The 12,683-nt window shown below is 42.5% G+C and overlaps 1 protein-coding gene across 3 annotated transcripts in view; it reads left to right on the top strand.

The window, feature by feature from the left end:
- The window catches only part of SNX29 (sorting nexin 29), a gene marked incomplete at its 3' end in the record, with an annotated part of 419,909 nt that overhangs the window by 40,775 nt on the left and 366,451 nt on the right, over positions 1–12,683 (top strand). For all 3 annotated transcript variants that reach the window (XM_084881120.1, XM_084881121.1, XM_084881122.1), the window contains one exon: positions 6,570–6,694. In XM_084881120.1, coding sequence (XP_084737246.1) covers positions 6,570–6,694 — 125 coding nt within the window. The remainder of the gene's footprint in view (positions 1–6,569; positions 6,695–12,683) is intronic.

Here is a 12,683-nt window from a genome sequence, read left to right as displayed (position 1 = left end):
TTGTTTTGTTTAGCCTGTTGGGTAAAAAGTGTGGCTCACTGTTACTTTAATTTGCATTTCCTTGATTCTAATGAATTTCATTATCTTTTTTAAAAAAAGTTCTTTTCCTCTTTTTAATCCTCACCTGAAAATATTTTTTCCCATTAATTTTTAGAGAGAGTAGAAGGAAGTGGGGCTGGAAGGAGGGAGGGAGAGGGAGAGGGAGGGAGAGGGAGAGGGGGGGGGGGGGAGAGAGAGAGAGAGAGAGAGAGAGAGAGAGAGAGAGAGAGAGAGAGAGAGAGGGAAACATCATTGTGACAGAGACACATCGATTGGTTGCCTTCCACATGCACCTCAATGAGGGGTGGGTATCGGTGTGGCAACCCTGGTATGTGCCCTTGTCTGGGAATCAAACCCACAAGTCTCTGACACTCTAACCACTGAGCAATGCTGGCCAGGGCTAGATCTGTAGTTTTAAAAATGATTGTCCTAAATTGCTTTCTTAGTATTGTGGTACTTTCTTGGCCATTAGTAAGGTTGAATGTCTTTTCATATGTTTATTGGCCAACTACATATCCTTCTTTCATAGTTTGTTCATCTTCCTTAATTTATTTTATTTTTTGAGTTTCTTGTCTTTTTTCTTATCCATTTGTATAATAGAAAGACCTTCATATACTATAACTATCAATTATTTTTCAGTTATATGTGCTGTAAATGTTTTCTCTGTGTCTTTCATTTATTGTTTTACTACATTTGTATTATCTTTTTATGTGTTTGTTTGTTAATCCTCACCCTAGGATATTTTCAGTTGATTTTTAGAGAGAGTGGAAGAGAAGCGGGGAGAGGGAGAGAGAGAAACATTGATGTGAGATATACATCGTTTGGTTGCATCCTGCATGTGCCCTGATCAGGGCTGGGGATTGAGCCTGCAACTGACATATGGGCCCTCGTCTGGGAATTGAATCCGAGACCCTTCAGTTTCTGAGCTGACACTCCATCCACTGAGTTATTCTGCCTGGGTCATATTTGTGATATCTTTTGCTATGTAGAAATGTAAAAATTTTATGCAATTAATTCTATGAACCTTTAAAATTTTGGTTTTAGAGTATCCTGTCCTGAGATTCTTTTGTATTTTTCTCTATTATTTTAATACTTCATTATTATTATTATTATTATTTTTTAAAAATATATTTTATTGATTTTTTTACAGAGAGGAAGGGAGAGGGATAGAGAGCTAGAAACGTCGATGAGAGAGAAGCATCAACCAGCTGCTTCTTGCACACCCCCTACCTGGGATGTGCCTGCAACCAATGTACATGCCCTTGACCGGAATCGAACCTGGGACATTTCAGTCCGCAGATTGACGCTCTACTACAACTGGTTTCGGCCACTTTATTATTTTTTGATGTAGATCTGCCTGGAATTTAGATCTGTCTGTGCTTTGAGATATAAGTTTACTCTTATTTTCTTTCAGCCCTATAGCTACTGGTGTCAGTGCCATTGATTAAATAGCCTACTCTTGCCCATTAGAATTGAGGTGCTACCATTATTATTATATATAACATTTTTATATTTATTTGGATATTTGGGAGTCTCTGTACTGCTCCATTAATTTGTTTATCTTTGTACTAAAGCCACACTGTCAAGGCCTTCTTGTAATTATTTTTGGAATTGTATTAAATTTATACATTAATTTGGGGATAATTGATATTTTAATTTTATTTTTTTCCATTCACAAAAGTGGCATTTATATTTATTTTGATCTTTATACTTTTTTTTTTCTTTTTTTTATCATTTAATATATTTTTATTGATTTTGCACAGAGAGGCAGGGAGAGAGATAGAGAGCCAGAAACATCGATGAGAGAGAGTCATCGATCAGCTGCCTCTTGCACACCCCCCACCGGGGATATGCCCGCAACCAAGGTACATGCCCTTGACCAGAATCGAACCCGGGACCCTTCAGTCCCCAAGCCGACGCTCTATCCATTGAGCCAAACCGGTCCCGGCTGATCTTTATACTTTTAAAAGAACATATTATGGTTTTCTTCATTTAGGACTTGTATCTTTCATGTTAAAAATATGATTTATTTTAATTTTTTAATATTGTAAATGTAATTCTCCTCTCCCACTTTGTCTACATGAAAATGTCAATTTTTAATGCTATAGTTTTTTGAGTTGTAATATTTTTTATTCATGAGTTAGAAACATTTTTATAACTTTTTATAGGTCTGTTTTTTTATGTATCATTATAATCCAAGCTTTAAAAAATTGCTATTTCAGATTCTCTATAAACATTTTTAATAGTTGCATGATTTTTCCTCACCGTAACTTTTAAACCATAATTCTTCATTTTTTATCTATAGCTCAAAGTAGCAGTATTTCTGCTTCTTGAGTCGTGGATTCTTTTAAAATATTTGTTTTAGAAAAAGTGTTAATTTAGAAAGACATAGAGGTAAGAAAGATATCACCAGTAATTCTTTTACCAAGTAGCTCTTAATTTTTTCACATACACCCACAACATTTTGGAGCTAGTTAGGGGTAATGGTTGTATAGCACTTTTTAAATAAATGTTTTTATTGATTTTTAAAGGGAGAGGGAAGCGGGGGGGGGGGGGGGAGGGGCGGGGAGGGGGGAGAGAGAGACAGAGAGAGAGAGAGAGAGAGAGAGAGAGAGAGAGAGAGAGATGGAGAGAGAGGAGAGAGAAACATTGGTCTGTTGCCCTCCGTATGCATCCAGACCAAACCTGAAACCTGGGCATGCGCCCTAACCAGGAATCGAACCAGTGATCTTTCGATGCACAGGAGGACACTCAACTAGCTGAGCCACACTGGTCAGAGCCTTTCAGATTTTTTTTTAAACTTCCCTCTTTTATTATTTTAAATTTTTTTTTATTATTTTAAAATTTATTTCAGAGAGGAAAGGAGAGGGAGAGAGAGACAAAAACATCAATGATGAGAGAGAATCATTGATCAGCTACCTTCTGCACACCCCCACTGGGGATTGAGCCCGCAACCTAGGCATGTGCCCCTGTCTGGAATCGAACCTGGGACCCTTCAGTCCACACACGAATGCTCACTGAGCCAAACTGGTTAGGGCTATTGCATTATTTATCTTAAATATTTGTCTGACTTGTAGACTATAGCCTAGGATTGATTTCTGCCAGTAAAATTCATGGTTTAAAGGGTGTGAACCATTTTAAAACTTAATTTATATAACATAAATGTAGGCATGGTCCATTTCAAATGATCATAATGTAATGGCCTTGCTTTAGCAAGGCTATTCAATAATTGTACTCTCTTAAATCTGATTTTCATGGGTCCATTCCAGGTGACATTGGAGCTTCCACTGTGGGTAATCTAGTTCATTTTCATGCTTATACTTAGTTTTTCCCAAAAGGTTCCAGTAAAGCTGTAACGTAGAAAAAGGATTAATTTGAAACATACCCTTCTGTCACAAGATTCATGAGATGCAGTTCGTAAAAATACAGCATTTATTACTGATCCTGTCTGTTCTAAAAAAAAAGCAGATTGCCATAATAAAAAGCACAGTATCCTTCAGAATCTCATTACAGACTAATGTGGCAGATTTAGTAGTCTTAAAATATAGGACAACGCTCAGGAAAACCAGTGCTTACAGAATTTTATCAGTGAACTAGTTAAGCTCGTGCTGTGTCCAGCTGTGCTGGTGGATACTTTTATATTCAGCAGGAGGGCGTTATTTCATTTTTTTTGTTTGTTAATTCCTTCACTCCTTCATCAAACCTTTACTGGGGGAGTTTCTTTTTTTTTTTAAACAACTTTACTGAAGTCTGATTCGCATACCATAAAAATCTGCACTTTGTAAGTGTACGATGCAGTGATTTTTTAAAAATGGTAAACTTATAGAATTGTGTAACCATTTCCACAATCCAGTTTTAGAACAACATTCTCATCATCTCCAAAGTTCCCTGATGCCAGCTTATCCTTGATTTCATTCCTAGCCATGGGCAATTACTAATGGACTCAGTTTCTTATATTTACCTTTCCTCAACATTTCGTGGAATCATAGGGTCTGTGCTTCTGACATCTTTCCCTTAGCATAGTATGTTCAAGGTTCATCCATGTTATGGCATGTGTCAGTACTTTATTCCTTTTGTTGCCAATAGTATTCCATTGTATCGATACACCACCTTTTATTTATCCATTCCTCTGGGAAATAGCTGTATGCCCTAAAAACTTAAAGTGATTTCCTTGCTTTGGTGCTTTTGGAAAATATTAAAACATTCACTGTTGATTCAAGTGCCCCACTTAATTAAAAAACATGCCCCAATTCATTAATGTCTGTATAATAAATGCCACGGAGGCAGCCAACGCCCCACAGTAATGCCAGAGAGCGTTCTTGGAAATAGGAGCGTCTAAGATGAGGGAAGAGAGCTCCACAAAGTGGGTGCCCCTTTCATTGTGAGGAATTACCATGTAACTGAATAGATATGAGAAGCCCTGGCCAGCTTACTTTGTGGTTGGAGTGTTGGCCCATGGAAGGGTTGCAGGTTCAATTTCCTAGTCAAGGGCACATACTTTGGTTGTGTTTCAATCTGATCACATTGGGGCACATGTGGGAGGCAACCAGTTGAGCTCTCTCTCTCTCTCTCTCTCTCTCTCTCTCTCTCTCTCTCTCTCTCTCTCTTCTCCCCTTCCTCCCTTTTACTCTGTCTGAAAACCAATAGGAAAAATCTCTTCTAGTGAGGATTAAAAAAAAAAAAGGTGAGAAGAAATGAAAAACCTTAAGCTGACATGGTTATAAATCAGCACCTATAGCGTGCTCACCACAAGTTAAAGGACTGTAGATTCATGAGGTTGGACATGTGTGTTCTCCTTGATTCACTAGTCTTAATTGACCTGGATTTGTAACCCAAATCCAGGTCAATTAAGATCTGCCTAGGGGAGAAGTCACTTTGGCCACATTTACCACAGTCGCCAGCTTTGATCGTTGACTGGGGTGGATTAGTGATGTGTGCCACAGGCACAGAATTGAGAGGAAATGTTGGTACTTGTTGACTCTGTGCTAGTGTTTTCCGGTATAGACAGATGACCTGAGTAAAGGTTGGGTTTATGAGGGAGAGGACTTTTGTCATAGGAATAAAGCATGTTTGTCTTGGTGCTATGGGATGTAGCAGAAACTAGCTGGGGTCAGCATGGGGGTGGGAAGGGGTGGAATACAGATGGTGCTGCTAATTACATACTTTATGTATGCTGTCTCTTAAATGTCTTTAAGCCTCAGTTCCTTTATGTGTAAAATGGAGATGATAATACCTATATCAGAATGTTGATGAGAGGAGCTAATGAATCCGTGGTATGAAAATATTTTACCACCCACAGAACTAGAAACTCTTGGAATGTTATTATTACAGGTGTGGGGGTAGGCGGAGCAGGAAATGCCTGCAGTTAGGCAAGGTTGGAAAGGATGTGGTGGCCTCAGGGCCTTTGCATGGGGCCTCTGCCCAGCCTGCTGCCTCTTGCCACATCCAGGTTTTAACTCCAAAGTTACCTCCATTCAGGCCACATCATTTAAGCTGGTTCTTGCCCTCTCTCCAGTTACCACCTCATCCTGTTTTATTTTCTTCAAAGTTCTCATCAACTAAAATGGTTTGGTTAGCCTACTTGTTTGTGTGTCTTCCCGGTTAGAACTGTGCGAACGTGGTGAGGCAGAGACCTTGTGTGTCTCACTGTGTATCATCAGAGCCTAGAATAGTGCCTGGCACATGGAAGCTCAGGGTTTCTTAATGTTTGTTGCACAAGCAAATGGAAGAGTCTCTGAAGTCCACAGACCCAACTGGGCTGAGGGCCAAGGAGTGCTGGGAGGATTAAGAATAGAGTGTAGTTGCTCAGACCTCATCTCTTTGCAGACATGGTCTTGAATCTTCCATTTCTTTGGTTATTGAGAAATGAATTCAGTTAAGTCCACAGTAATTACAACTTTTTTTTTTTTTTTTTTTTTTTTTTGTAGAAAAGCAAGCAGAGTAATTGTAACTTAATTGAAAATTCCACTAACTCTGAATCTGATTTCAAATGTAACCTCTTACAACAAAATAAAGAACAAGAATCAGAATTCATATTATTTCTTTATTGTATGTAACAGGCCATGAAATTACACAATGTTTCCAATTTGTCAGGCTGGTGAATTCAATCTCTTAAAAGATAACCGTGTTCCTTAAACTACCTGTGATATGAATTTGAGTTGAAACGTGTAAATTGGATACAATTAACTCCCACCGCTCCCCACAACAAATGGATTTGCTTTGAAATTGGCTTTTTTCTCTCTCCTGCTGCCTGGCACCAATTCCATGTTCCCTTGTTTCTTGTGAATTGTTACTATGCTTCCACCAGTCTAATGACTATGGTTAGACTGTGTGGGCTTCCCTGAGTTATGTGAAATAAACAGACATGGGGAGGGGTGCGTGGAGCGGCCAAGGCAATTACCTGCCTGTAAGCCCAGGCGTCTCATGGGTTCCTTCACACCTGGTGACGTACTGGCTCCCGGGCGATGCGGGGCCACTCTGGTGGTTTCTCCCCTTCACAGTGGACTGATGATTCACTGGTTCTCTCACAGGGTGACCTGTCTGTGTGCCCAGTTTGAGGCCGTCCTGCAGCATGGCTTGAAGAGGAGTCGCGGGTTAGCACTAACAGCAGCTGCGATCAAACAGGCAGCCGGCTTCTCCAGCAAAACGGAAACAGGTACTGCTCGGCCTCAGGTGGTGGCCCAGAGGATGCTGTCTTTCCTCTCTCTGTTTATTTTTATTTAATAGCGAGCAAGGCAGTCAACGTGTGGGACTGCTGCGGGGGTGAGGTGGGGCAGGGCAGGGTGGTGCAGAAATTACGGGTAAGGATGTCTGACTTGTCGGTCATGGTGTTGTCTGGCACCTTAATTTAAGTGAAGTCATCCTTTGTGAGGAATCCCTAGAGCCATGTGTTTAAGGGCTCGGACGCCTGCAGCGGAGCTGCTTATTTCACAGTGTGGTGAGGCAGTTGCTGGGAAATTAATAATCTGTTTTAATATGATGCATGGGGATAGCATGATGTTTCATAATTAAATCTGTCTTTAATAGCAGCAAGAGACCACACAGGTCTCTGAGCGTATACGTTCTGCTGCCATCCGCTTTAAAGTTGCCAAAGCATTTCCCAAGCGCCATGCGCCTGTCTGAATGACAGAGGTGATGCTAATAATAATAATAATAATTGCTAACACTTGCAGGTATTTACCTAGTGCAAGCCTGGCACTTTGTCTGTCTTCTGTATAAATGAACTTGTTTAGTTCTGACAACAGCCCTGCGATTAGTAGGCACCTTTATTTTCTCCACTGCACAGATGAGGACACCGGTGAGAGTGATTTGCTTTGGGCCTGAACCTTACAAGGGATCCCATCATGTGAAAACCATCCCATACTGTTGTTCCAAACAAGATTTAAAATATTCAGACAGTTGCTTGTTAGTTGGTTTCTAACTAACCAATTCAGTGAATTGGTTATGGTTATCCAGCTACAAATGTTGCAGCCATGCAGTCACCTGGGCATGATTTAAAAGTATTTACTGTTAAATGTGATACCCACCAAGAATGAAATAGAACTTTATGGAAACTGTGCAGTTGTGTGCATGTGTGTTTTAAGTTCCTTTTAACGTTGAATATTGTCATTGAATGAAATGGGTCAATGGATTGAAGATGAGGTGTTAAATTCAACCATTAGAATCACTTTTGGCATACCAAAACATGACAAATTATGAATAAAACAAATACACATAAAAAACAACAACACCCCCCCAAAAAAACTGTCCTATGTCCCCCACCACACACCCCATTTTAAAGAGCACGCTCTTTTAGACTCTGCTTGTGGTTGTTACCTATAATTCCCAAATCTTTCTCGTTATTGTGATATTAGTGTAAAATGCGTCATTTTTGGCTAGTTTTCTTCTTTTCATAGCTAAAAACCACCTCACTGTGGTTGGTGAAGTTGTTGGTGGAAATTCTCTGCTGACTGAGCCTTTTGCCGTTCTTTCTTTCTCTTTTGTGTTGGCATGTCTCCCTTTTCTTTTCTGCCCTTCAACAAACCTTTGATTCCTGTTCATCTCACCGGTTGCTCATCTTCTCAAAGTATTGTGATTCCTGTTGGGGTCAGAGGAAGCTGCCAGAGGGATTCCTGTCACTGCTGATTTTTCTCCTGTGCTCCTGGGTTCCTCCTTTAAAATTAAGTCATGGACGTGCGGGGCTGGTCCAGAGAGACGTCAGCCTCACTGCTGTCACCTCAGATGTCAGTCCTGTTGTCTCATGTCCAGAATGCTTCCCTGGGCCCCTGTATGGGGGGGGCTGAGGGCTCTGGGCTGGTTGAGAAGCTGTTCAAGGACATTGCTTTTCCCACAGTCCCCTCGTTTCCATTGTCCGAGGGGCCGCTACCTTTCATGATCATATCTCCCCACCAGGTAAGTATGAGGGGGAGCGACTGTAATGGCACTGGCGAGGCTCAGGCTCTGCTTCCATCCAGTCAGTGGCAGCTGCCGGCCATGGCAGAGGCAGCCTTGGGTTTGGAGTCAGACTGTGAGGCTAAGTCTGGTAGGGCCCTGGAATATTCAGAGTTTTCCTTGTTTTCACTTGTAAAGAAGAGTAGTCTCGTCTATTTGGGGGCTTGTCAGGAGGATTCAGTGAGAATCTCATGTGAAGATCTGCTTCCATTCATAACCTAATAAATGTTGAACCAATTGCCATCTTTCCTCAACACTCTTACCTTTAACCTCTTCCTGCATCTCATCTCCCTTAAGGCTCCCTGACCTTTTAGCCATGAAGAGTGGCTCTTTCCATTCCAGCCAGACCAGAATTCTTGTCTTTTTGTTACTTGGTCCTGATAATCAGAGAGGTGCCAACACATTTGCATTTGCAAGGCATTTCCAGCACATGTTCTTGCTACTTCCCTGTATTTTAAGCATGATTTCTGTACGTGCTGGTACATCCCAAGGAGGTGGATGAACGGGTCTCTGGCTCTGTTCTCCTCTGAGGAGGAGGTGCTGGCCTGCCTCTTAGACTCTTAGAAGCGGGGAAAGACCAAACTGGGTTAGTGCTTGAGTGGCTGCCCCGGGCTTTTGCTGTCACTGTCAGCAGTGTTAATGAACCGTTCAACGGTGCAGAATAGTCCTTGACTGATGAAAACCTCTTTCCTGCTGTTGAACGTGTTGATTAAAAGCCTCACGAGAGAAGGGAGCCGTGGGCTTTCAACTAAGCGCTGGGAAAGATCAGATCGGTGGCTTCTTGAGGCTGTTAGAGCCACTGGAATGACCTTTCAGGCAGAGTGAAGCAAATGAGATCTGGTGGAAACGAGCATCGTTCTCTTCCTTCGCCCCTGCTGGCTGCTGGCTAGGCCCTTTATGTGGCTTAGCAGCTTATATCAGACTCTGCAGTCAGGCGACAGAGTTGAAATCTCTCTTCAGTGACTTGTCACACGTGAGGTCTCTGGAACCCCCTCCCCCCATGTTTCCTCATGTGCAAAATGAGGTTAATAACAGACTGCCTTGCAGGTGACCCCCTGAGAAAGTGCCTGCAAAGCCCAGGCCATGGTACAGAGCTGCTGGAGCTGGTGCTTGATGGGAACTTGGCAATTACTTTCCAGAGTAGATGACGGTGTCCTTATTTCTCAGAGGATGACAATGAGGCTCAAATAAGTTAATAAGCTGCCCAAGTTACCTACCAAGCTGGTAAATGGCAGAGCTGAGGATTCCAACCCAGGTCAGATTGATGTCAAGCTCTTGGCTCTTCCCAGCTGCCCCCTCCTCTGGTAGTGGGCCTGTTGCCCACTGTTGCTCCTCTGCAGACCACTCTAGCTCCCTTAACTGAGTTGAAAGTAACAGGAGAGAATGATAAGGGTGAATTAATCCACAAGGCTATTGCATTAGCTCTGTTTACAAACGGGCGACATTACCTTTTGAAGAGAGAAAAGCTGAAAAAGTAATGGCTGACTAAAATGATGTTGAAAATCACAGTACCGTAGATTGTGCTGAGTCTGCCAGAGGCATGACTGCATTTGGTCATCTGGGGTTAAGGTGCGTGCGGGACTGAGTTTGGAAACTGGTGCCCTATACAGTATACGTAAAAAAAAAAAAAAAAAAAAATTAAAGTTGCCAACGTTTAAAAAATATGAGATATTATGTTGAAATATGAATTTCTGACTTTTCTTACACTTGAAGATCTGTGACTCTGGACACACATGTGCTACTGATTTTGATTGGAGCCTGATACTCCTGCCCTCCATAGGTTGGGAAAAAGTACTCTAGTTCACCATGGTCTCCATCTCCCCTGATTGCCCTTGACACTTGAGATAAGAGTGTTGGTTGACATTTATTGTTGAACTTTTGTTCCTATTTCCATTGTTCCTATCTAAAATTCAGTAGTTTTTGAGTGTAAACATCTCTCAGATATGTCTTTGAAGTCAGTTTCCACAAATGTTTTGTCTTCGTTGTCTAGTTTTAAAGTTGCTTTTTGGGAGGGGATTTGTTAATCTCACTTGGCTATAGCCAGAAATTCCTTATTTTTTGTTATTGTCTGGATTTTGAATATATTGTTGTCTTTGTAGATGCCTGGTATTTTCGACCAAATACAGATGTTGGGTATGAAGGATTGTAGAGTGATTTTGAAGCTTGAGGTGGTGTTATCTTTCTTCAGAAAGGATTTGCTGTTTCTTCTCAGGCAGGTAGAGTAGAGGGAAATCAGTTTAATTCAGTCAAGGATTGGGCCAGTTCACACCTGGGCTTCCGCATTTGTGAGGGCTCCTGTATTTCTGCTTCTGCCTTATTTCCAGGATATAGTTCTTTGAGCTTTTCAGTTGTTCAGAGCTTCCGTACAAAATTTCCACACCCTGGGTGGCTTAAAAAACAGGGAGAAATTTATGCTCTCGCAGCTCCGGAGGCCAGGAGTCCAAAGTGTAGGTGTCAGCAGGGTTGGTTCCTCCTGGATGCTGTGAGACCGCACGTGTTCTCAGCTTCTGGTGGTTGACAGCAGTCCTTAATGCCAGCAGTCCCTGGTGTTCTTTGTTTGTAGCTATATCACTCCAGTGTCTGCCTCTGCCTTCACACGGCCTTTCCTCTGTGCCTGTCTCTCTGTGTCCTGCCCTCACCTCAGAAGAACACGAGTCAGATTGCATTTAGTTCCTACCCTACTCCAGTAGGACCACATTTTAACGAATTATATCTGCCTAGAGTCTTTTTTCAAATCAAGTCACATTCTGGGGTTCCAGGTGGACATGAATGTTTTGGGAACACAATTTAGTCCGGTGCACAGCTGCATCCTTGAGGCGATTACCAGTGCTCTTTCTCCTCGCATGCCCCAAACCTAATTTTCCTCTTGGCCCCTGTGGGAATATCGAAAGCTCAGCTTCCCTCCTCCTGTGGGGAGCTCTATGGGGAAAAGCCTCGAGGGCAAAATAAGGCTCTAAATGTAGGTCTCATGTCTATGGACTTCTCTTCCCTACTAGAAAAATGTTGTCTGGCTTTTTAAGTTGCTCTTTGTGTCTAATCCAGGCTAACCTTCCGTAGCTGAAAGATGTGCCACCTTGTGTGTGACCATCTCCAGTTCCTGCTCTACAAATCAGGCACCACGTTTTCCTTCGGGGAGGAACTGTAGCCTGGGAAAGGGTTTGCAGGCAGTTTCCTTCAGTTTTGGGATGATTTCCATCAGTGCCTGCAGATGTCTCCCATTTCCTGGTTTGTTGTCTGCTAGGTGTTTTGTTTTATTGGTTTTGGTTTTGGCTTAGCATTCAGATTTCTTTCTCTCCCTGACTTGGAGAGTTTTGTCCTAAGCATCCCTCACTTAGGAAATGTTGGTAAGGCAGACATGATTATAAGCAGATAGGTCATCAACTCAGCTTTGTCTTGTCGAGTGTTTGGTGGCCGGGGAAGCAGCGTCCATCCCAAACAGAGATCCCTGGAGCAGATTGCCCAGCTAGTTGGTTTCGAAGGACCCAGGGAAGTTTGGGATGAGGTCACCTTTAGGATTCAAGCCCCAGTAGTGAGAATCTGCCCTGTCAGCGTGCGAGCTTGTTTCCCCATGTACTTTTGGACGAGTGACTGGACTTGTCCATACAAGTGGTTGATTTGGTGATGGTGAGAGGGGATCTGCATTTTCAGAGTCTGGTCCTGCAGTTTGTTTAAATGTCCCCTTCCAGTTAGTGTGAATAATTACAGCAGACACTGGTTTTCCCCACCCAGCAGTTCTGTCTCTTCTGTCTTGCTCATGGAACTCTGATTTTGTAAAGATGCTGGGTGGCCAAGAGCTTCGGTGGAAGCTAGCCCCAGGGCAGTGAATCTGGGTCAGAGCAGCCCAGCCATCAGAATTATCCTGCCAGTAGCTGGTTTAGGAAAAGGCAGGAGACACAGTTCTGACCAAAGAGAAGGAAGAAGTCTGCTGAGGGACTTCTAAGATGGATTCTTACTATTCAAACAGAGTCACAAAAGAAGGCTTATTTTATGGCCTTGGGTTGTTGCCTGAGACGGAGATGCTAGGAGCTGTGGCAATGATCTTGCCACCTTGCTGGGAACAGATCTGAGGACAAAGCCAGTACAGCAAAGAAGGCAGCCCAGGGAGGTGGGGCGTACCTGGGTCTTTCCTAACATTATTGGAGCTGCCCTACTTCCGGACTTAAAGTGATGCAAAATAATACATTTCCTAAGGTTTTAAGCCATTTTGAGTTCAG

Source organism: Pipistrellus hanaki (assembly GCF_964339955.1).
Source record: "Pipistrellus hanaki genome assembly, chromosome: 4".
Taxonomy (NCBI): Eukaryota; Metazoa; Chordata; class Mammalia; order Chiroptera; family Vespertilionidae; genus Pipistrellus; species Pipistrellus hanaki.
Note: the sequence above shows the minus strand (reverse complement) of the source record. Positions and strands in the feature narration are given on the sequence as shown.